Source organism: Tasmannia lanceolata, unplaced genomic scaffold (assembly GCF_043159265.1).
Source record: "Tasmannia lanceolata isolate RefF3 unplaced genomic scaffold, GAP_Taslan_0.1 ptg000015l, whole genome shotgun sequence".
NCBI classification, from domain to species: Eukaryota; Viridiplantae; Streptophyta; class Magnoliopsida; order Canellales; family Winteraceae; genus Tasmannia; species Tasmannia lanceolata.
The window spans coordinates 59,866,319-59,890,798 of record NW_027518692.1 but is presented as its reverse complement, the minus strand read 5'-3'; the positions used below and the strand labels follow the sequence as shown (position 1 = coordinate 59,890,798).

The 24,480-nt window shown below is 38.0% G+C and overlaps 1 protein-coding gene and 2 long non-coding RNA genes across 3 annotated transcripts; 2 read left to right on the top strand and 1 right to left on the bottom strand.

Annotated features, from left to right (window-relative positions):
- Positions 1-7,593: 7,593 nt before the first annotated feature.
- Positions 7,594-8,416, top strand: LOC143846325 (E3 ubiquitin-protein ligase RHA2A-like). The gene has a single exon (XM_077354750.1). It carries the CDS (start codon positions 7,656-7,658, stop codon positions 8,154-8,156), a length of 501 nt encoding a protein of 166 aa, XP_077210865.1. The 5' UTR covers positions 7,594-7,655; the 3' UTR covers positions 8,157-8,416.
- Positions 8,417-15,319: 6,903 nt separating this feature from the next.
- On the top strand, positions 15,320-16,515 carry LOC143846324 (uncharacterized). Its single transcript, XR_013234748.1, has 2 exons — positions 15,320-15,663; positions 15,758-16,515. It is a non-coding gene; the product is annotated as an uncharacterized LOC143846324 (long non-coding RNA).
- A 2,711-nt stretch (positions 16,516-19,226) lies between these two features.
- LOC143846322 (uncharacterized) lies at positions 19,227-21,194 on the bottom strand. Its single transcript, XR_013234747.1, has 2 exons — positions 20,347-21,194; positions 19,227-19,840 (listed from the first exon to the last, which is right to left on the bottom strand). It is a non-coding gene; the product is annotated as an uncharacterized LOC143846322 (long non-coding RNA).
- Between the last annotated feature and the right edge of the window lie 3,286 nt (positions 21,195-24,480).

The window sequence follows — 24,480 nt, the reverse complement described above, 5'->3', positions numbered from 1 at the left end:
TCATCCATCGCAACGTCTAGTAGACTGTCTAATAGATGGATGGTTCCGATCACCCAATTATGTGGACCCCACATTACTTGTTGAACCTTCACATTCGGGTGAGACTTTTGTTCCTCACGGCACGTCTTGGATGGCATCCTAATTTTTTAAGGGAAATCTACTAAAATCCACCAACATGATGTATCTACGATAATCCCCTAAAGTTTTTCCTTAATTACCAAATATTGTACTTTTAATAAGGAAATGATAAATGCGCCCCTTTTCATCGCTTGGGACGCCCAGCTGCATTGTACGTGGCAATCAGGTCATTTCATTCCGTAAATGCGAAGTACATCAGCCCCTTTGCGGTTATAGATACGTTGTCCCAAGTAACGAAAAGGGGCGCATTTATCATTTAGCTTAATTTAGTGTAAAAGTTATAGATTGAGCTAGAGGTAGTACGGGTAATTAAGAAATTTTTTGAGGCATTCCGCAAGATATATTTTTGCTGTGTGGGTTTTCTAGTAGGTTTTCGGAGTTTTTTTTAGTAGCTTTCTAGTAGGTTTTCGGAGTTTTTTTAGTAGCTTTTTCCTTCTTCTTTTTTTTTTTTTTTAAAGCTTCATGTAAAACGCCTGTTTCATGGATGTCCTTAGATCTCCTTTCTTTTTTGGTTCCACTGTCTAACAATGTAATAGCCATTCTCTAGGACTAGGATACGAATTCCCCTATTTTATTACAAAATGACAAACATACCCACTCCTTAGATGCAAGCAAGGTTTTAAATTTCGGTCTGAAATTTGGTATTAAGCTTCGAAATTTCGGACTGAAATTCTGAAATTTTGTAACATTTATTTTTATTTTTTTTTAAAAAGCCGTTTTCGTTCGAAATTTCCAAAATTTCGTATTTCGCAAAATATCAAATTTTGGGAAATTTCGGTTTCGGTGGATTTTGGTCCGAAATTTAAAACCATGGATGCAGGTGGCAAAATTTCCCGGAGACGAACAAGGGTACAATGGGCTTTTTATAAGGGGTTTTTCGTCAATTTACATGATCCGCAAGGTGGGCCCACCTTGAGTTAGTCTGAGTGATGTCAAGGTGGTTAGGTAATTGGCTTTCTCACCAAACCCGCTTCGAGATTTCGTCGCTTGATCTTCCATTCAATGGCTTCGGACTCTTGCCTAACAATATTAACAATTCATATTTCTTTTTCAAGTGGGTCCCAAATATCTTTTGAATACACAAGCATCGTGCATGTAATGGCTTCCAGATTTTCTCCCCTGCTCTTCAATCAATGGCTTAGGTCATTGCCCGATCCCGAACTCCATCGTCTAATTTTATCGATGATTTTAAAATCTAATGGTTATGTTTTTTCTTTTTTTTGTTTGTATTTTTTCTCCTTGCCCTAGGCTAACCCAAGCCCATTCTGACTCAACCCAACCCCATTTGGCAAAAAAAAGTTAAATGGGTCTGGTCGGGCCGGGTTAAGTTGAGAGATTTATAGGCTGGTTGCGTTAGGGCAGACCATCCTCGTCCCAAGGCTTGGGTCAGGTCGGGTTAGGTTATTGAGAATGATATCTCGGGTTGTGTCCCATCATTTGTTAGGGAGTCAAAATCCGTTCTCAAAATTGAAAACAATAGAAAAATGTCATGGCATCCTTCATAGAAAATAGAAAAGCAAATTTACCTTTTCTTTTCTTTTAGGCCCTATTTGGATTTTGAGAACGGATTGTGAGTCCCAAACTGATTGTTGGACTTAAATTTAAGTTTAATTTTGAGTCCAACAATCACTTTTGGGCTGACAAATTGGTTTTCAAAATCCAGAACAAACAGGGTCTAAGTTTAACTTTGAGTCCGACAATCAGTTTGGACTCATATTGGTTCTCAAAATCCAACACAAACCGGGCCTAACTATTCTAATCTTTTGTTTTTGGAACTCCGCAATCACATTTTTGCTGCAACTCCATTTTGTTCTAAAAGGTAGGCTGAAATTTCCTTATGAAAAACAAAAATTGTTCTTATTCATTGTGTTTCCCTTTTTTTAATATTCCTTTCCCTGGGTAGTAGCAAAAATATACTTAACAATAGCCTTCAATTCATTCATGAAATTTCCCATGAAATCTACTTGTATCCAAAGGAACTAGTCCAATATTACTAAGGCCCAATCTCACTGAGGCCCTGTTTGTTTTGGAGTTTGAGACCGGACTGAGTCCGAAACTGATTATTTGATTCGTTTAATTTTAAGTCCACTAACCAGTTTTGGACTCGTACTCAAAATCCAAAACAAACAGGGCTCTATAGTCCTGCACGTCAGATGACCATAGATGATTTCTTATCCAACTTTGTATTACTTTATGCTCTTTCCAATTGGCATAAAATGCCTAGACCTGGCAAAAAGTGACCCAGACCCGCGCGTCCACCCGTAATTTACGGGTCCGGGTCACTAAATCATGAGCCGTTGAAAATTTGACCCGGCGTGGCCAGCAAAACTGTGCCGGGCTGGGTGGACCCACGGGTGCCCAATTTTTACCCAAATCATCGAGATTTTATATGGTGCAAGCCCTTTTAGTCCTGTATTTTTCAGAGAGTACTGTACTGACCGCATCATAGGATGATCTAAATTGTCCATGTGATGGAACACACCGTAAATAGGTCACCCACCAAAAACAGTTTATACTTTAACACTCCTCCTCACGTGTGGCCCCTCTTTTTAGGGTTGGCCTACACGGCCCCTCTTTTGGGTTTGGCCATTGTATGTGGATTTTTACTATGAAGGAGGTTTGAACTCAGGACCTTTGGCTCTGACACCATGTAAAACGACAAACTAGTTTCACAGCATCATCAGATGACCATAGATGATTTTTTATCCAACTTTGTATTACTTTATGCTCTTTCCAATTGACATAGAATACCTTCTTCCCCTTATGATGCCTATGTCCTCTTCTAAAATTCTATTTACGAGAGATGGCATGATTTTTAACATCCATTTCTTTTATCTTATAAATAGAATACACAACCAAAGGCACAATATGTACCAAGGACGTCAACTTGGCAACTTGGGCAAAGGTTTCATTAGTCTATTCCTTCCTTTTTCATGTGCCCTTTGTCCGAGTTAGAGCCTTTCTTGCCACTTACGTCCAATCACTTTTTGTGGGCCAACCCTTTCACAATCTCTTTTAGACAACTTTCGTGGGCCAACCCTTCACAGAGTCCAGTTCTTTAGAAGCACACCCAGATCCACCTATCGAAACTAGCTGCTAAATTTACCTCTCAATAACTAATTAGTAAGAATTTTCTCAGTATAAATTCTAGTATTTTGCACACGCATTTTAGAGAAGCAACTCAGGCAAAGGATTGTCATCACATTCTGATCAAGATCAGAGAGTTTAGGTATGTGGACATTGTCACATTGGTGTGCTGCTAGAAAGCGATAGGACGTAAGTGGGGTTTTTTTTTTTGTCTTGAGAAAGGAACTCCACAGGAATCCTAGACAAGAATCGTAGAGTATCTGTAACGCTAAATCAGTGGCAATTGGACACATATTTAAAAGGAAAAAACAGCTATGTTGAAACCTTTGCCCAAGTTGGCAAGTTGATGTCTATCGTAGTCATTGTATTCTTGGTTGTATTTTATAATTAGAAGACATAGCAATTGGTGTTAAGAATTAAATCGTCTTCACCATACAGATTTATAGATAAGGCAAAGGGATTAATCTGTTTAAAATAAATAAAAAACAATAATCTATGATTATCTGATGGGGAGAGTGTTTGAGAATAGATTATTAGTCCAAAACGGATTATTGGATTCAGATTCAAAATTACGTTTAATTTTGAGCCCAATAATCAGTTTTGGACTAAACGATTCTCAAATTTCAAAACCAAAACAGAGCTTTAGTAAGATTTACTTAGTAGCTTTCGACATAGGGTGATTTCATGGAAAATTTTATGGATGAATTGAAGACTATCATGTCGAGTAATTTTTTTATAATAGTTAAAGAAATAAGTTTGGAGATTTTATTTCCCTATATTGGGTTGTTCAATTATTGTGCATGTTTATTTTTAATAACGAAAGGCTTGAGATTTTACTCTCCTGTATTGAATTTTGGATTGTTCTATTGCCGACTCATCTCTCTCTTCTCTTTTCCTCCTTCATGATTTTAGTCTTATATTTTTATGTGATATGATCATTGCAAGCTTCACTCACATTGAAATCATCAATCATCCAATCACCACTAATGGGTTTCAACAGGCCGGGTCCACAAGCTAATTAGATCCAAAATTTGCCTTGGAATTGTGGCAGACCAGTTTTTGGGCTACTTGAGTTCCGCTCATTGACACCCACCCATGTCAATATTGCCAAAAGCTCCAAAGATGATAGAACGTGGCTAGGCACTTTAAATCTATCCCATACCAGGCTGGGTATCATCTAATCCCATACCTAGGCAGCCCCCCACTTAATATCATCATTTCGCCACTCTTCTGTAACAATCTATCATTGTAAAAGAAATTAGTTGGAAGTTTTGGTGTGAGATGATGAGTTCAAAGACTCTTGTCACCTTGGTGAAGGTTTGGTGGTGATCAAGAATAACTAGAGGTGACTCATCTTTTCAGATAAGGGATACATGGCAACTGACTTTACTAGTAAACTATTAGTAAAGACCTCCATATCGTACGACCAAACATGCCTCTGGCCTGTTTATTATGGATTTTGAGAATTGATTTTGAGTCCAAAACTGATTATTAGACTCAAAATTACATCCAAATTTGAGTTCATTAATAAGTTTTGGACTACAAACCCATTCTCAAAATCCAAAACAAACAGTTGATTATGTCGATGATGATGAATTGATAGATGAATATTATTATGATGCATTGCATTCCCTACGTGCATTGATTATTTGATTTAAGGTAAAAAAAATAAATTGAATTAAATTGCTGGTCGGTGGATACGAAGATCTTCAAAGCCCATATAGAAATAGGGAGGGAAAGATTATAATTAGCAGAAGATCACGGCCCAAATCTTAACCTGTTTCTCCTCAGGTGTTTTTTAAGCTTTTCTCTGACTTCACCTACCTTTCTTCCACCTCTCTTTCGTCCTTTCCCACCTGGAGTTCTTACTAACCACAAGCTTAGCACGATAAATTCAATTTATGATGACTAATATATTTAGGGCATTGATAAATCGACCCCCTAAAATGATAAGTCGACCCTCTATATGTCTATCTCTCTCCTCTTTCCCTCTCTAACCCAGAGGAGAGAGAAAGACACATGGGAGTCGATTTATCACTCCCCTATATTTATCGGGATTATATGAGAAGTTGCTAAGAGAAAAGTACGGAATGCGGGCCGATGTTTAGTGAAAATACGGATTGCAGGCCCCTTTTAAAACAAGAACAAAAAAGGGGCTAAACTTCAAAATCGGGTGGTCAAAAGACCCTGATACCCTTCTGACATCGGCAAAGTCCTTTTTCATTACTGCATCTTAAATTGGCCCGATTCACGAGGCTTCTTTTGGTTCATTTAAATGTGCATTTGAACCGAGAGAACCTTGGGTTCGTTTCTATCTTGGCCGTCGAAAATAACTAGAGACGGATGGATCTTGACACGTGTTGGAAAACTTTTTGGAACCCCGACGTTATTGTACTTTTTGGAACACTGACGTTATCTTTTCTCACTTATCTTTTGGCTCAGAACGATAGACGTTATCTTTTCAACACGTGTCAGACATCCGTCCGTCTCTAGGTATTTCCGATGGCCAAGACAGAAATAATGGGTGCGCCGGTGGAAAATAATGGGTACGCCGATGGAAATAATGGTTACAGAGAGGGAAATAATGTGTACGCCAGTGAAAATAATGGTTAAAGAGAGGGAAATAACGGGTACGCCGGCGGAAATAATGGGTACGCCGATGGAAATAATGGTTACAGAGAGGGCAATAATGGGTACGCCGACGGAAATAATGGGTATAGAGAGGGGAACCATTGGCGGAAATAATGGGTACGCCGATGGAAATAATGGTTACAGAGAGGGGAATAAGAATAGTACGCCGATGGAAATAATGGTTATAGAGAGGTGAATAATGGGTACGCCAGCGGGTACGCCGATTGAAATAATGGTTACAGAGAGGGGAATAGGAATAATGGGTACGCTTGCAGAAATAATGGGTACGCCGATGGAAATAATGGTTATAGAGAAGGGAATAATGGTTACAGAGAAGGGTATTATTAGAAGACGTCACCGTTTCATATTGATGTTCACGTGTCGTGGATCCGACCGTCTATTCATATTGGCGACGGCCAAGATTTAAAGGAACTCAAGGACTCTGGGTTCACAGAAAGATTTCAATCAAGACCAAACCGACTATGTATAGAGCCGCTAGCATTCCAAAAAGTTTTTCAACACGTGTCAGGCATCCATCCGTCTCTAGGTATTTCCGACGGCCAAGATTCAGTAACTTCTGTCGGTTCAAATACCAGACAAACCAAAAGAACCTCGTGAAACACGCCAGTAATGAAAAAGGAAGCTGGATGACGTTTTTGTTGATGTCAGCAAGGTATCAGGGTCTTTTTCCAACTCGATTTTGAAGATTAGCCCGTTTTTTGTTCTTGTTTTAGAAGGTGCCCGCAATCCATATTTTCACTAAACATTGGCTCGTATTTTCACTAAACATTGGCCCACATTCCGTACTTTTCTCAGCTGATAATGATGTCATGCAGTCATATTTACAAAGAAAAACCTATGTAGAACGTCACATAGATACAAGTCTTTATTAATGAGAAATTATATGATGCCCACCGTCAAAATAAAGGGCGGAGAGAGACAAACCCTCTCTCCCTTGACTTTTAATCCAAGTGAAAGCACCGTTTTTGACTTTTCCTTCGTTCAAAAACCAAGGCAAGCAGGTTTTGTCTCCTTCCGCCCTTTACATTTTGACAGTCGGGCATCATATAATTTCTCCTTTATTAATAATAAAAAAACTAGATGTTTATTTCTCTAAAAGAGTTTTTAATTTACTTATTTTTATATTGTTCGGGGTGAGAACATAAAACTATAATATATGCATCTAGTTTGTTGGGCCACAACATAGGATGATCAAAACCGTCCATTTGTTGGGCCACAACATACATAGGTTGTGCCCCAAAAATCATTTCCATAGATTGATCCTAGCCCCCCAATCTGTAGAGGAAATGCCCGTTATGGAAACCTCTATAGATAGGAGGGTTAGGATCATCCTATGGAAATGATTTCTGTGCCACAACCTATTTACTCTGTGGCCCAACAAATGGACGGTTTGGATCATCCTATTGTGTAGTCCGTACATTACTTTAAAAAAAAATACTGGATAATACGGCCATACACAGTAAAAAAAAGTAAAATCTCAAAGGAGATTGGCGAGAAGGTTTTTTTGTTTTCTTGTTTTTTTTTTTAATCGCGAGTGACTTGTCTTTTGTCTGGCCTATGTCTCCCTGAATAATTAATTGCGTTTTGGAATCACACAAACAAGTGGACCCCACTTTCCAATTCTTTGGGCTCCTAGCCAAAGCCCGTGGTCCCCACAAAGAAAGCTCTAGATTCCTAGAGAACGAAATCACTCTCTTTAAAGCCCCCACTCTTCTTCCTAGAGAAAAAATAGCAAAAGCAAAAGAACAAAGGAAAAAAAAATTAAAAAAATTTCGGAAATGGGTCTATGTAGTGATCTAAACAACATTTCTTCAGATTCAATCCCTTTACATCTATTAGCGTTAGTAGCCAACTTCATATCTCATCTTCAATCCTTCCTTTTTTGCTTCATCAAATCCATGGGCTTCTCTAGATTTTATATGGATGAAAGTGAGGAAAGGCTATTGTGCGCTGGGAGTTGTTCTGGTCTGACCCATCTCATCGCCTTGACCGAGCAGCTTAATGTGAACTCTGTTTTTTCTTACAAGGAGGAGGAGGATGGGGTGGAGTCAGATTGTGTGGTGTGTTTGTGTAGGTTAGCAGATGGAGACCAGGTGCGCAGGTTAGAATCTTGCAGTCATGTCTTTCATAGGGAATGTTTGGATGGGTGGTTGTTCCAACATCATACTCTTAATTGTCCTATCTGTCGTTCTCCTTTAGTCTCTGAAGAACGACTTTTCGAAACGGACCTACGTCTTGCTTCCGACCTTGTGTCCCTTTTCAGGCCGACTCGATGGTGATGATGATGATGATGGTGGTGGTGGAATGACATGGTCAAAATAATATCATAACATGGCATGTTGATGATGATTTGGGTCGGATTAAAATGTCTTTTTTTCATATGATAATGTCAGTTTTTGGAGGGGTCAGAGGCGGTTAGGCTAAGCTGTCGCTGATGTACTCTCTTTTGTTTTGTTGTTTTTTGAAGGGCTTTTGAGGTTCTTTTCTACTGTTGTATATCTATCTTTCCTGAATAAAGAGACACTGCTTTCTTTCTTTCTTTTTTGGGTTCTTTTTCTTTTCTTCTTTCCTGAATAAAGAGGGACTTCACGTGAAACACCTCTTCTCTTCTCTCTTGATCTTCTTTTTTATGTGTTTTCTTGTATGTTCTTCTTCTCATATCAGATCTGCGTCAGCTTTTGCGTCTTCTTTCATTTCTTAGACTTTTCAGTAACCCCTTTTTGTTCTTCTAGAGAGAATGGATGATGAAAATGATAACAGTGATCCTTTTCTGTTGCGAGGGCTTTGGTAAATGTGTCAATTTGGCTTTGATAAGGTGTGCTCAATTTTTCTAATCTGATCTAGGTAGATTGTTATTTAATCAGTGGAATAATCCTAACCTTTAAATAATTGGCCTCCAATAACAATGGTGGATTTAGGAACGTACGGTAGGATTTGATGCGATTCATGGGCCCATTTCATTTCATCATGGGTCCCGTCAAATGCTGTACATATTCATCCCAATGACAGAGAGAAACAACCACTTTATGCCAATTCTATTATTATTTGCCGCGCTATGCATGGTTGTAAACCAAGGTTTTGAATTTCGAGATTTCGGTCAACACCAAAACACAAATGTTCTGAAATTGAAATTTTCGAAACGTACCAAATTTTGGTCGAAATTTCAATAATATATCATTAATTTTGAGCAATGATAGATACAAGGGAGCCCTTGCATAAAGAGCCGCAAAAGGGCTGTTCATTGGATCACCTACGCCATTTACTCCCTATTTTCCATTGACTAGACCTAATCTCATTTACTCATTTCTGTGGAGATTCTCTGTTAGAAAGACTTCCATTGAAGTTCTCTTGTGTGCAAGCTTGTGTTTGAAGCAAACTGCCAACTTGCCCCATACTTTCTCTATGTGTTGAAGCTTCTTCTTTCTATTGTTCTTATCTTATTTGTTGTTCTTCTATCATATATCGAATACATCTTGTTGGTGTTTGTTCTTCTTCTATTTTGGTTGTGGATCTTAGGCTAGTATCAACTTTGGTTTTACTATTTGAAGGGATATTCCAATGTTGCAAGATCCGTCTGTCTCTTTAGAATTAGTGTTCAGGATGAATTTCAATTAGAGTAAGTTCTCTAAGATTGATGATCTAGACTAAAGAATGAGATTAAGAGTGAAATTACTTGAGTTACCCATTGACGAAAGTGATCAGTATAGGGTATAAAGGTAATCAGTACATCTCATCCTTATTGAGATATGTATGATTAGTGTAACCCTAAGTTTAATTACATTTGGATGGTCTATATAATGTAGTCGGCTAAATAGATTAAGCCCATTAGAGTTATATTGTGGGTGAAACTCTAAGAGGTCTTTTTCAATAAATAAAGTCCGCTCTCATCTAACTGACCAAAGGTGAGCTCCCCCACAAAAGATGAGGTAAACAAGACCCAGCCCGATGGATTACAGCCATGGTCGATCGAGATAAGTTTCTTAATCCTTCTTTGTATCCTAGTTTATCTGCATGTTTAAATCCATTTGGATTAATGGATCTATAATATTGATTTGATTAGATCTATCATATATACACATCATGGCACGTTACTTATGTTCATTGAATGACTGGTTTACTCCAACAATCAACCATATTTTTAATTTTTGGTCCTTGAGTTTTCATATGATATAGTGAGACCTCAAAGAATGAGATACTTGAAAGGTATTTCATGATGGGCAAAATCAGGGTGGCAGCCAGCTATATGCTACCAATCACCGCAAGTCATCAAGGGCTCTCACATGCACTTGATATGAGTCATGTTGCCCTTTTGTTTCGACTAATAACCCTTCTCAAAATCTGAAAGGCCAATTGGGTGCAATGGATCTCCATGGCAGCCAATTGGGTCATTGATTATTGTTGACCATCACAAATCCGGCCTATTGCTCTCGATCCCACCCCAATTGGATGATTGTAGACTTTGTGTTGTAAAAAGGAGATTTTTGATGGAGTCAAGTTTCTTTTGCTTCTTCTCCTTGTGGATTCAAGGATTTCTTCTAAATTCTCTTGTGGATTCAAGAGTTTTTTTTATTAAAGGAGACGGTGTTCTTCTTAAAGGTGATCTTCGCCTTCTACACACGCTTCCCCCTACGTTACAGATGCCAAAACATTTTCCATCTAGTCGATCTCTTAAGAATACATCAATTATTAAAATTCAATTTACAACACAAATAGGCATTATTATGAGTAAAACATGATTCCTTTTTTTTTTTATGGGTAAAACATGATTCTTTTATTCATGAAAAATAGGGGATCCCATACTGAAAATAAAGAAGAGGGATTTGGGGTTTTAGCACTTCTCGGGATATGTACTTCTCTTTCTTTCCTAGCAACCCTCTTTATTCAATGTCCTTGTCCTGGGCTTATTCGACCACCACGTACTGGAGCAGGAGGACTCAAACCCCCTCTTCTTAAAACTGCAGCTCTCCTCATAAAATTAATCACGCCAATACCTGAAAAAAAAAAAACAAATGGAAAAGGTTTATTCATAGATATGTTATCAAGATCATGGTTCTATCCTAAGTAAAAAAGAAAAAGAGGAGCAAATAATAAGCGTGCTCTTTGTATTGTACACTAGGAAGCAATTTGGGTGCAAATTGGCCCTGTTTCTTTTGGATTTTGTGAAACGATTTTCAGTCCAAAACTGATTATGGAACTCAAAAATGCATTTAACTTGTATAATAATCCGCTTTGGACAAAATCAATGAGAAAAGACATAGTCACCCAGTTTTACTTGGAACAGCCCACTCTAGTGTAAAAGAGAAGTCATAAGTACACTAGAGCGGAAAGCCATATTAAAAAAAAAACACCTTTCTGAGCATTTTCATTCACGATAGCTTGGGCTTGCGATCTTGTAGAGTGAATGGAAGCTAAGATCAGCAGCATGATTGCAAGCTGAATGTTTGTACAGGGCCAAGGCTTCTTCATCTTGTTATGCTGTGAAGCTAGCTGCACTGATGTGATAGTTTTTATGTCATATACTCATATATAGTTAGCTGGGCTAGAAAGTCGTGTATGTTGGCCAGAGCGCATTTTTATTCAGAACTTCAATAGAAACTTCTTTGAATGGCAGTAAAAACTTTATTAACAAACGTGTAGAAAGACGTGCTCAATAGACGTGAAAATTTTCAACAAACAACGCTGGTTAAAAAGGTCATATGGGACCTATGGTGGCTCTTTTTGTTTGGTACCGTACTTTCTGTCGTATAGTATGGCTTAAATGAGTCCAAACAGATGAGGTCGGACCTGACGCAGGGGCTAGGGGTGGTTATTCGGTTATAACCGAACCGAAATAACCGAAATTTGATAATTTCGGTAACCGAAACCGACCCGAAATAACCGAAATTTGATAATTTCGGTAACCGAAACCGAACCGAAATTTTAAAAAACCGAATCGATTAAAAATTCGGTTATTCGGTTATAACCGAATAAACCGAATAACCGAATAGTGGGAGAAAAAGAGGGAAAAATCAAAATCTTTGTTTTGATCGGAGGGCTAGGATGATCCAATCGAAATAATTTTTTGAGCATAACCTAATTAAGTTGTGATCAATCAAATGGACGGTTTCGATCATCCTTTGGAGTGCCCATATCACATCTTTTTTTGAAAAAATAATGGTTTTTATCATTAATTCGGTTATTTCGGTTAACCGAATTTTTTTTGTAGATAACCGAAACCGAAACTGAATAACCGAATTGCCAAAAAAAAAAACGAAACCACCGAAATGGAAAAAAAAACCGAACCGAACCGACAGAACCAATTCGGTTCGGTTCGGTTATTCGGTTTTAACCGAATAATGAACACTCCTAGCAGGGGCGTATATCGGAAGCTTGTATTTGAAATATTCAACATCAGGTGGTTGAATTGAGGCGGTAAAAACAAGCAGCATATGGCTTATTGTAGAGATAGCAACAGGTCGGTCTCTCATAGATGATCAAAAGAGCAGTAGATGGCTCTAGTGTACGTTCTCCAAAAAGCAACAACAGGCAACCAAATTTTATTTTTATCAAAGATAATAAAAACGTGTACAATGATGCCTTTTAATAGGCTTTTGAAAAGACTAATCCTAATCCTATCAGACGCCTAATCAAACGTTAATTAATTTCCTACTCTAAAGAAACTTCTCAAAACAATTAAACTCCTAACCTCAATCAAATTCCTAAAAATCCTCTAACTTAATCCATGTAAATCTAAAACTCTAAACAACTCTTTCTCTTGGACATCCCATCTAAAGAAAATTGCTAAAAATACTTAAAACAAAATCTAATTAAAAACAAACTAAAATATGACTCTTTAGTGTAGCAATCAACATGGACCGTTGATTTGGGCGCCGTCCGATTGGATCATCAAATTAGTGATTTTCCGATGATCCTAGCCTTTGATCTTCACTATCCGAGGGAAGCACATGCATCAGGACCCAACTAGGTTACTTGGCCCCGGAAGGTGCAACTCGGACCCAAAACAGATCTACAGTTAAAATTTCAAAAACTAACGAAAATTAAACTATTTGTACTTATCTGTTTGACTAAAAACCTTTGTGGAAATTAGAGAGTTAAAGATAGAGGGAAGATGGAAAGATGGCTTAATCGTGCCACATGGTCACTTTCCTTAAGAATTGTATTCGCCCCCTCAGGTGCAGCCGGGATCTGTGAAACGACGCTTTAGGATAAAACAGACTCAAAGGCTCCACTACACATGCACTCGTTGACTGATCCACCAAGAATTACCTCGAAATAGTGCTCAGACATAGGAAGAATGGAAGGAAGAAGATTAAGCAAAATAGAACAAAGCATATATTTCTCTTTGCAAAACAAAATTCGTTTTTTGTGTATCAAACAGTGTTGTCTTCTCCCTTCAAATGGAGGGGATATTGACTGTTAGAGGAGAGTTAATTACCATTAATGGGCAAAAGTTCCTCTCCCAACCATCATATTTGTGACTGTTTGAGATGAAATGATCACACCATTAATGGGATGTCATTACCAAAAAATGTGTGGGAGAATTAATGGGAAATTCAAAAGTGGGAGAATTAATGGAAAATTCAAAACGGTTTTTCAATAAAAATAAAGTTTTTATTTTCCCAAACCCACACCGGGACCTTGGGCAACGGCCCAACACAGCGCGTGCGTGGGTGTGTGTTTTGAATATGAACTTGTGTTCATATAAAACCAAGGCACCCAACAAATTTCATGCCCCTTGAAAGGCCCATTACTTTCCGTCAGCTCAACCTTATATAAGGATGAGAAACTTTCTCAAAAGTTCCAGTGTGGGACTATTTGTTTTTGCCACTTGAGTTGAGAGCTCACTTCACACAGCGCGTGCGTGGGTGTGTGTTTTGAATATGAACTTGTGTTCATATAAAACCAAGGCACCCAACAAACTTCATGCCCCTTGAAAGGCCCATTACTTTCCGTCAACTCAACCTTATATAAGGATGAGAAACTTTCTCAAAAGTTCCAGTGTGGGACTATTTGTTTTTGCCACTTGAGTTGAGAGCTCACTTCACACACACCAATGTCTTTGGTTCAAGTCCCCAAACAAACAAGAGACACTCGCTTTGAAATTAAGAGGGAAATTTTGAATTTTGAATCTTCCTTCCACTTTTAAGGTTTCAAAAGGAAAAGCAACTTTTGACTTTTAACACTTTCACTGTCCTTGGTAATTTCCACTAATGGATTTTATTTATTTATTTTATGATCAATTCACTTTGGCCATGTTTGAATGGCTCAAAAAAAATTTCCCAAAGAAATTTTTCCCTTAACATAATACAAAATTTAGGTCCATTTTTACATCGAAAGAAACAGAGCCTAAGGCCCTCTTTGGATTGTAAGTAAATTATTTTTGTTGGAAAAAATTTTTCTTGAACATTTTTTTTCATTAAAAACAATTTAGAGGTAAATGATTTTAATATGGTAAATTTAGAGGGATCTTATCATAAATTGAAGTTCCCTAAGTAAAAATTGAATATGCATGTTTCAAGTGATCTATTTTCTTTCTTATTAAGGATCTGGTTGGGGTCCGCCTAACCCCGCTTACCCATAAAATAAGAGTTAACTATTTTCATGTGTAAAAAATACTAAGAACTTCTATAAATAATTTTACTTCCCTAACTATTTCAGAAAATTTTTGCAATCCAAACAAGGCCTAAGAAAAACTTTTTATTTCTACAAGTTAGAAGGAAGAAATGACATGGTTATGGTTTATTTAGAGAGCTGTCATTATTAATTGAAGGACCCTCTCTAGATAAAACTTGATCTGCTATGAGATGATTTAAGTAACTTTTCTTTCTTTCTTGCGTAATGAAAACGCTGGAAAAGAGCTTCGAGAAGTTTTTCTTCTTCTAACTTCTCCAGGAAATTGCTACAATCTATATGAAAATGAAAATACAAAAGCGGAATTCCTAAATTTATTAGACCTTATTTTCAATTCAGTCTCCTTCAACAGCAGTGTGCCCACAGGATTTTCATTAGGTTTTGATTTAAGATAAGATGTAAATATCAAAACCAACTAACAAAGGGTGGTACCTCTGACGTACCATCTTAAGTTGTGAATAACCGAATAACCGAATTGTGGGAGAAAAATAGAGGAAAAAGCAAAATCCTGATTTGGATCGGAGGGCTAGGATCATCCGATCGAAATGATTTTTTGAACACAACCTAATTAAGTTGTGATCAATCAAATGGACGGTCTCGATGATCCTACGGAGTGCACTATAACACTTTTTTTGTGTGGAAAAAGTGGTTTTAGCTAACCGAAACCGAATAACCAAATTTCCAAAAAAACTAACCGAAACCGAACGAACCTATTCGGTTATAACCGAATAATGCTCACCCCTACTGAATATCAAAACCAACTAACAAAGGGTGGTACCTCTGACGTACCATCTTAAGTGTTCATACGGCCTTTCATCACATAAATTCTCGTGTTTTAAAATACTTCTCTAATGAAGACTCATGCAACGTATACTTCAGCCGTGTTTTCAGAACCGTGTATCACATTAACACTTTAGCTTATTTAATTTCAAGTGTGAGAGGAATTGTCGGGTTAGGCAGCCAAAAATTATTAGGTTTCTAAAAGGCATCCATACTCACGCTCCGCATCCTTCTTCCTTACCTTACCCAAGGGAAAATGGTGGTTAATTCCCAAAAACAACAACAAAAAAAAAAAAAAAAAAAAACCAGGTCCTACTGCCGTTAGCAGTATCAAAATTGGTTTTGCGTTCTGGATTGATGGTAGCAGAGATTGAGGTTAGTTGTTCTGGATGAACATTTAGGCACGGTATGTTTTGGATTTTAAGGGCACGTTTGGCTGCCATTAATTTTTTTTTTCTTGGAATATTAGCTTACCCAGGTGAATAGGTGATGGAGGGTGGGAGATGGATAGCCACGAGAGGGACTAAGTGAAGAGATGAGAGGGTAATAAAATTCCGAAACCAGTAACTTCCATCGTATTTAGAAAGGAGGTGTGCAGCGGCTTTTGCCTTGCGGGCCTTATACAGCTCATATTTCTCGACCACAACTAACCTTTTTACCTGTTGGATCATTCCCTTAACAGTACGTGTGTTCCAACGTATGATAGTTCATTTGCATTCCAGAGGTTTGACAAAATGTCTAGCTGAACTGTTGCAAGTACTAACCTCTGGATGTGATCATTCCTAAAAATTGTTGTTATTCATCCATGTTGTAGCGGCTGGTAGTTTACTTCTGATACATAGCTGGAGAAAAAACTAGGTGCTAAAATTGGTTGCTTATATGAAGCCTGTAGTGGCTAAGAATTGGCTAATGTTATCGGCTGTGAATAGGCAAGCAGTGCCTGTTGGTATGCCGAGCTTTGGCACAGAGGAGAACAACACCCAAAAACTGGGTATGTAGAGCTCAACAATGATTAGTTGGGTCTTGAAATCGATGGAGAACACCAAGCGAATTTGCTGCAGAATTTTGAATATGCTCTGCTTTTCCCGAACAATTTTGGCCTTTGAGGCGAAGATACATTGAATGGGGGAAGAAAAGTTTCTGATTTCTGCACAAGCTGCAACTCTTGATGGGTTTTCTGTTTCAAGGCTGAGGTTTCCTCCTTGATTATGATAAGAAAATTAATACTCTGGGTCTCTCCGACTGGTAAATATGTATTGAGGGATGATGTATAGGAAAATTAATACTCTGGGTCTCTCTGGTTGGTAAATATGTATTAAGGGATGATGTAATGGCTGTTAGGACGGTCAATCGGGATGGGCAAGCTCGAAGCCCGCCCGTTCGGCCCTCTAAAAGCCCGCCCATAATTAAAATGAGAACAAGCCAAACCAAGCTTGGTCAAAAGTTGAAGCCTGAACTCTAATTTGGGCTGAGCTTGATCAAGGGTCGTCCAGCCCGTTATGGGCCCCGGCCCGATAATATATTTACTATATAATTTTTCAGAATTTTTTATGCCCTTAAAAATAACAGTAGATATTAATTAAATAGGTACTTAAACACTCTCTGTTACTCTTTATGATATTAAATGGTTTTCTAGTTCAACACGTAAATAGGAATATGTTCAACATGTTTTTTTTGGATGGAATGTTCAATAGGTTTTTGGTTGTTAACTTGTCTTTGAGCTGGTACCTATCTGTGCTTGCCTTATAGTCTTTTCTCGTGCAGAGAATAAGAGGTGATGGGCAAGCCCGAACTCGGCTCGAAGCTCGTTGTGGAGTTTGGGATGAGTTTGGGCAAGCAAATTTTCTAATTTAGTAAGGCCCGAACTCGGCTCGTAGCCCGTTGTATAGACGTGTGCTGAGCTTGAGCACCTTAGGCCTGCCCAAGCTCGGCCCGATTGACAGTCCTAATGGCTGTTACACCAGTGAGACACCTTGTCCCTGCAATGCAAAATGATTACAAACAATTACAGTATTAATAAAGTTGTTTTCATTAAAAAAATATATTTTTGTACTTATTGCTTGTAGTCATGTGGGTTTATTTGAAAAGGGGCAGTATTATTTTGATCCAATGGTTAGATATAACAATGCATAACTGATCCAATGGTTAGATATAACAATGCATAACTAAACCAATGTCAATCACTATTTGTGCATGGTTGATCTACTTGGTTGTGGTGGGCTGATGGGCTGATTCATGAAACACAAGAGTTAATTAATAGAGGAAGCATATTCGGTCAGACACAAGTGTCAGGTTGTTTGCACATTCTAAAACCTAAAAAATTTGCTGATGCCTCTATGCCTGAGAACAGATTCAGGGTAATAGAAATGCTAGTTTTAAGTTTGAACATAACTAGTTTTTTTTTTTTTTGTTGAAAGACTTTCAAATTATTCTATTTGCACATGAGGCAGCATTTACTGATTGAATGGTTGGCATTTACTGATCCTAATTGTAAGAGATATATGAAACTCTATAAATACTCCATAGCTAGTATTTCAGTATAACAACATTATATGACTTTCCTACGTCAAATTTAATTAAAGACAGCATCTCCAATGAGCTGAGCTGAAATGAAACAGAATCCGTAAGTATTTGTTCAGGCTTAGGTAATGGCTGTTGTTGATTATAGGACTCTAGGTTTAAAGCCCATTCAAAGAACTAGTGTTCTTCACTTGATCAAGAAGGGCTACTTCGGAATTCAGTTCAGCACTGATGATAAAATTCTGGGCCAGCTCTTAAGTCTTGAACTGACGCTTCAGTACCTCTGATCTTGCAGCCTTTAAAAATTGTTCTAGTGGTAACAGCCTGATACCATCTCTTTCATTTTTTTTTTTTAAATTTTCCTCTTCAACACACAACCAAACAGTCATTTAACCAAGCATTCATTAGACTCAATGTAGGCATTGGTTCTGTTGCCTGGAACTCCTTTCTTGAGATATTGAATTCCTATTGACCAAGAGAAAAATCAAGAACAACACCTTGGTCCTCCAATTGACCAAGAGGAAGGGAAAAATTTGAAACTTATTCAATTTTCATTCCGTTGAGGAAGTTAACAGGACGACCAAGAGGAAGGGAACAATTTGAAACTTATTCAATTTTCATTTCTGTGAGGAAGTTAACAGGACTCTTGTAAAGTTGTCCTGAATTGCATACAACTTGAAAGTACAGAAGTTCAGTTGGCTTCTTCCTTGAACGAGCTTCAATGCAGCTTCTTCACTAATTCACCATGCTTGCTAGGTGGGCATCCCATTGGTTGCTGCCCAAGGATCAAAAATGAATTCAGACTTGATCATACATGTAATCCTTCTGATCATACATGTAACCATGGTTTTAAATTTCGACCGAAACCGAAATTTCCTGAAATTGGAAATTTCGATAAAAATTCCAAATTTCGGTCCGAAATTTCAATTAAATGCCATTTTTTATTTAAAATAAAATGTTACAAAATTTCAGCCGAAATTTCGAACCAAAATACCAAATTTCGGTCCAAAATCTTCGCTGGGTCCGAAATTGGTACCAAAACCGAAATTTAAAACCTTGCATGTAACCAAGGGTAGCTTCCACAAAGAAATTAATATTCAGACCTCATTAAAACCATCTCAAGATTTGTAAAGTTATGAAGCTTTACATTAACCTCTTATACCATTAATGATGTAGATTTAGATGGAAGTTGGAATTCTGCTCTCTATGAGGAATTTTCACAAGCAATTGGTGGGCTGGTTCAAATTTCCTGTAGCACCTCCAATTCAAGTTTGTACAATTCAACCATTTGAAAGTAGATTAGTGGAAACAGTGAGGGTGCTCAGTTGGTATGCACAAGCAAGTTACCCACACTAATCTACAGAGAGTTAGCATGCCCTTAATTCCTCACACAACAAAAAATTTCAGAGGAGCAACGGTTGAAGAAAGGGACGAGTTTAAGAAATTGAAGTAACATGTTGATGGATTTGTAATAAACATGATTTTCCCCTTTTAAAAGAAAATGAAACCAAAACCTAGATACCATATCCCCACAAAAAAAAAATCAGAATCCGATTTTCCCCTTTGAAAACCTTCCTCAAACGCCCAAATCTTTTTCAAATCTCTAATCCCCCCACCCAAATGATCCATCGCCTTGCCAAATACCTTTCAAGCAACCCTTTTATGCTGATTTCATTCCAAAATTTCACCCAAAAATTCAATCAAATCAGATTTCAAAAAGACCCTAATTGAAACCACAAAATGGCATTCCCCCCCCCTCATTTGCCCAATAAATGGCCCACTTCTCTACCTCCTCAGACCACGAAAATCACAGGCACAAAGACCATTACAAGCTTTCAAGTTCTTCCTCTCTCATGCTTTTCCACAGTTCTTCATTTTCTCTATTTTTCACCATTCTTTTTACACTGGGGCAGCAAATCGACGACGTCTTCTCGTCTTCAGACATCCCACATTCACACAATACCTCTCCATCTTCAAAGGTCATCAAGACCCTTCCCCCTTCTTTCGCGTTTCGCCGGTTCATCTGCAGAATCTGCAAAAAAGGGAAGCACTAAATCTCTCTGATTCTTTTATTTTATTGTCTACATGTCATAATCATCATAAACTGGCAATCCTGTTGCTGAAATTTATTCAATTTCTTGTGAACTGATAGGCGTATCTCTATCTTGTGGTCTTAATTAAGAGCCTGCAAATAAGTAGTCGACAAAAGACTCTCTGTAGAACATTCTGAATATTGCAGTCCAGCTTCTCTGATATAAGAGTTGGCCCATTACATTTTCAGATTTCAAGGCCAACTCTTCTTATTCTTACAGTTACATCGTATTCTGCATTTGCATAGGCCTATTTATACATCTAAAATAACTTCTACTTTCACTAATACTCAACTTTGAATGTTAATTTGTCATAAATCAGCCTATCGCAAGCCTGCTGTTAAGCTCTTGCAACTCCGAATTCTAAGTATTGATACATCATCATTGTAGGACCTTATTAGTTTTTTTTTTAACTGTTAGCTGCATTTAATTTCATATGTTACAGTACCTTTGATTTTTGGGCTGCTAGCTCACCATAATATTTCCCTTCTTTACTCAAAGACATTTCAGTTCGCTAGTTGCAGAGTCTTGTTCGATCTCCGCCATACATAGCAGGGCTTCTCAAGACAGTCAACAACCCTCTTGTGCCACGACCCTATCTACATCTTTTTGCTACGAATTGCGAAGACCGCTAGGATAGCCAAAAGGGAATCTCTTCGTCATTACACATTGGCCTTTCTGCTCGTGAATCAGACCAGCTCATTGTGACAGTCAATTCAACAAAAAAAAAAACTTTGCTGCATCATCAACCTTGCCACTTAATAGTTGGTCCAAGCTTCCGGTAACAGGTTAGTACCTTGAACATTAGAATTTGTTCACAACATAATCCAAATCCTCTTCGCAAACCGCCCGACCTAAACCTTGATTATAGTTTTCACGTTCATACTCCATATTGTTCAAGCCAACAACGAGAAAACAGACCTCCCTTTACTGAGTTCACTCATCAGCAAAGAACGAAACCATGATTTCAGTTGCTTCAAACCCAAATCCTAATCTGATTTATGCTTCCTTTTAGCACCAAGAAGGAGATTTTCTAGGGATCCGATTCAAAATGCTGTAAAACCAAAACAAAAACCAAACCAGAAGCCTTATTGATCCTAGATTTGCATGATTTGCTCTGGTAACAATTGTAAAACCTGTAAGTGTTCATCACAACAGGAACACCGACAACGGATCTTAGCGATTCAACATTGAGAAAATCATAGATAACAATATTGATAGAATTGAAATGAGAAAGAGACATACTAGAAGCCATAAACAGTGTTTTCTCTTCACTCGAAGGGATTCCTCATTGGGTTTCTCCTTACTACACAACATACGGTGATGTGGACCGGTTTCCTTCTCTCTTCAAGAGCGGATTCTCAGAGATTTGGGAAACAAATTGATGTGTACAAGCAAGACCCAAGAGTTCCTTTAAATAGATGTTTGTGGGAAGGGATGTGACTCCTCATCGCGCCGATCCCTCTCCCCAAACGTCTCTTTTAACGTTTACACCTTTTACAGAAAGTCTTTTCATTTAATGACTTTTCACAAAAGTAACTAACCACCAAAATGATCCAGGACATTGATCTTGCAAAGGCTACATCCACCGTTAGGATTAATTCCTAACATTCTCCTAATCGGCCAGCAAGATCTTTGAACCAAACATAAGGATCACAACTTTAAGTTAAGTAGTAAATTAACATTCCGTTCAACAAAAACCACCGATAATAAATTGTGTAACCATTGAGTCACCAACTCTACCCAATAGCCTACCCCACGGTTATATCATTAATAATTTTTACCAACATGAATGCATAAGATGCAAACATGGTCCAAAACAGTCATACAGACATTTTACCTCTTATTAACAATCAATCTACATAATGTGCACACAATGGAGAGGTAGAAAATAATCGTAATACATATCAGAATCATAAAATACAATGTGATCACAATAGCGTATCTCAATATCAAATGCAGACTCCCACTATCATAGGCTATCAAAAATGTCAACCAATCCCATGTGCAGCGCTACATGCTATTTGAAGAGTTTTGGTGACAAGCCCTTAGTGAAAGGATCCGCCAACATAAGTGCGGTGCTTATGTATTCCACAGATATACGTTGATTTTGAACTCTTTCCCTCATAACAAGATCTATATGCTTCGAGCCGTCTCCAGACTTGTTGTTGTTGGAAAAGAAAACCGCAGCGGAATTATCATAGAGAAGTTTCAGCGCCCTCTCAATAGAATCAATCAAATGAAGCCCTGAAACATCTCTTAATAACTAGCTAGAAACGTCAAACGAACAACTCGATGGTGAAGATGATGGTCGAATGACGTGGTCATAAACTCATAATCATAACATGGCATGTTGATGATGATGATGATTTGGGTTTGATTAAAATGTCTTTTTTAATATGATAATGTCAGTTTTTGGAGGGGTCAGAGGCGGTTAGGCTACGCTGATGTACTCTCTTTTGTTGTGTTTTGAAGGGCTTTGAGGTTCTTCTACTGTTTGTATATCTATCTTTCCTGAATAAAGAGACTGTTTGGGGTTCTTTTTCTTTTCTTCTTTCCTGAATAAAGAGGGACTTCACGTGAAACACCTGTTCTCTTTATGTTCTTTTTTATGTGTTTTCTTGGATGTTGTAATTTTTTTTTTCTTCTCATTTCAGATCTGCGTCATCTTTCACTTCTTAGACTGTTCAGTAACAATGGCGGTGGCAATAATTTCTCATGATTTTCAGTAACAATGGCGGTGCCAATAACATGGCAATAAAATCCCCCCTCGCTTGAGGATAAATTCACCTCTTTAACATTTTTCTTTGCCTTCAAAACTTAATGAGGATAAATTCACCTCTTTAACATTTTTCTTTACCTTCAAAACTTAACGAATAACGTTAAGGAGAGAGAGAGAGAGAGAGAGAGAGAGAGAGAGAGAGAGAGAGAGAGAGAGAGAGAGGGGGCCATTTCCCTTTTTCTAACCTGATCTTTGTAGAAAGTTATATTATCAATGAAATAATGCTCACCGATAAATCATTGGCCTCCAATAGCAAAGGTGGGTTTAGGAACGCACGGTAGGATTTGATGGCATTCATGGGCCCTACTATTTATGGTTGTAAAACATTGGGTCCCAGCAGTGTAATAAAATGGTGGGCTCCCACCCAGGAGGTGTTTTTATGGAAACAGTTTTCTAATAAAAATTTTCTACGAAAAGAAAACGAATGACAAAAATACATGTTTAGTATATTATATTTAGGAATTTGCTAGGGACCATCACAGAAGGCATTTTGCGGAACGGCTGTTGCATGAGAGTGCAGCCACATGAGAAGACTAAGACAAAATCTGCTGAAAAGTGAGCATATGGCTGCTCTTACATGCAACAGACCATCCGTGAAATGCCTTTTGCTCATATTTGGGGGAACTTTTATAGTGAGATTACAGTTAAGTTGAGGTATTATCTATTATTGTCTCCTTTTGCTCATATTTGGGGGAACTTTTATATTGAGATTACAGTTGAGTTGAGGTATTATCTATTATTGTCTTAGCGTAGATCTTGAATGTAACTTGGTAGTCTTTGCACAGTGGAATGCCTTCTTACTGAACTATGTAAAATTGATTGTATTCTTGTGTGTTTGGTTTTTTTTTTCCCCAATTTTTTTTGCTATTTCATCGAACCTTAGACGGATGGTTCACAAAAAAATCCTTCTGTGATACCCGACATCAGCCATGTTTTGTTTTTGTTATTAATCTCAGCCTTCTACTAAAATCAACATTGATTATGCTGCAACAACAGAGCTTAGACCTTTTTTATGGATTTGTTAAGCTTGTTGCAGGTGTGACCATAAATATGGTTTTCACATCTTGTGGTGTTGCCCTTGGAAGACGGAGATGCGCTTTAAGCTTATGTAAAATATACATAGGGAAATGATTTCAACACAAATATATTTTGATGCAAGACGCTTATATATATATATATATATATGAGAAAAGTGTTCTTGGGCAGCTGCTCAGATAGCTTATCTGAGCAGCTGCTTCAAAAACTCATGTGGCCCCACATTTTTGGGGTGATCCAAAGCATTCATTTGGAAGGCCCTTCTATGGATAGGGTGTGTACCAAAAATGAGCCCTACAAAAAATGAGCCCTTTAGGATCATCCTAACCCTGCCATTTGTGGAGGGAAAAAATGGTCAGAAACAGTGTTTGACCATTTCCCCCTCCACCTTTGATTGGGTTAGGATGATCCTATAGGGCTGATTTTTGGTACACGCCCTATCCATGGAAGGGCATTTCAAATGAATGCTTTGGATCACCCCAAAAATGTGGGTCACATGAGTTTTTGAAGCAAATGCTTAGATAAGCTATCCAAGCAGCTCTGCAGGAACACTACAATGGATCTCCATGTTGGACCCAGTGGGGTCCTTGACTATTGTTGATCATCACAAGTCTGGCCTATAGCACTTGATCCCACCCCATGAAATGATTCTAGACCATTGATCAAGCACGAAGAAAACGAAGTCCTAAAAATACCTTTCAGTCATTGATTTTTGCAGGCATCATGGTGGCCCTGTGATGGCCTAACAGATCGACAATTCCGATC

Excerpts from the sequence above, each read along its gene's own strand:
- LOC143846325 (XM_077354750.1), top strand. The coding sequence starts at position 7,656 with ATGGGTCTATGTAGTGATCTAAACAACATTTCTTCAGATTCAATCCCT.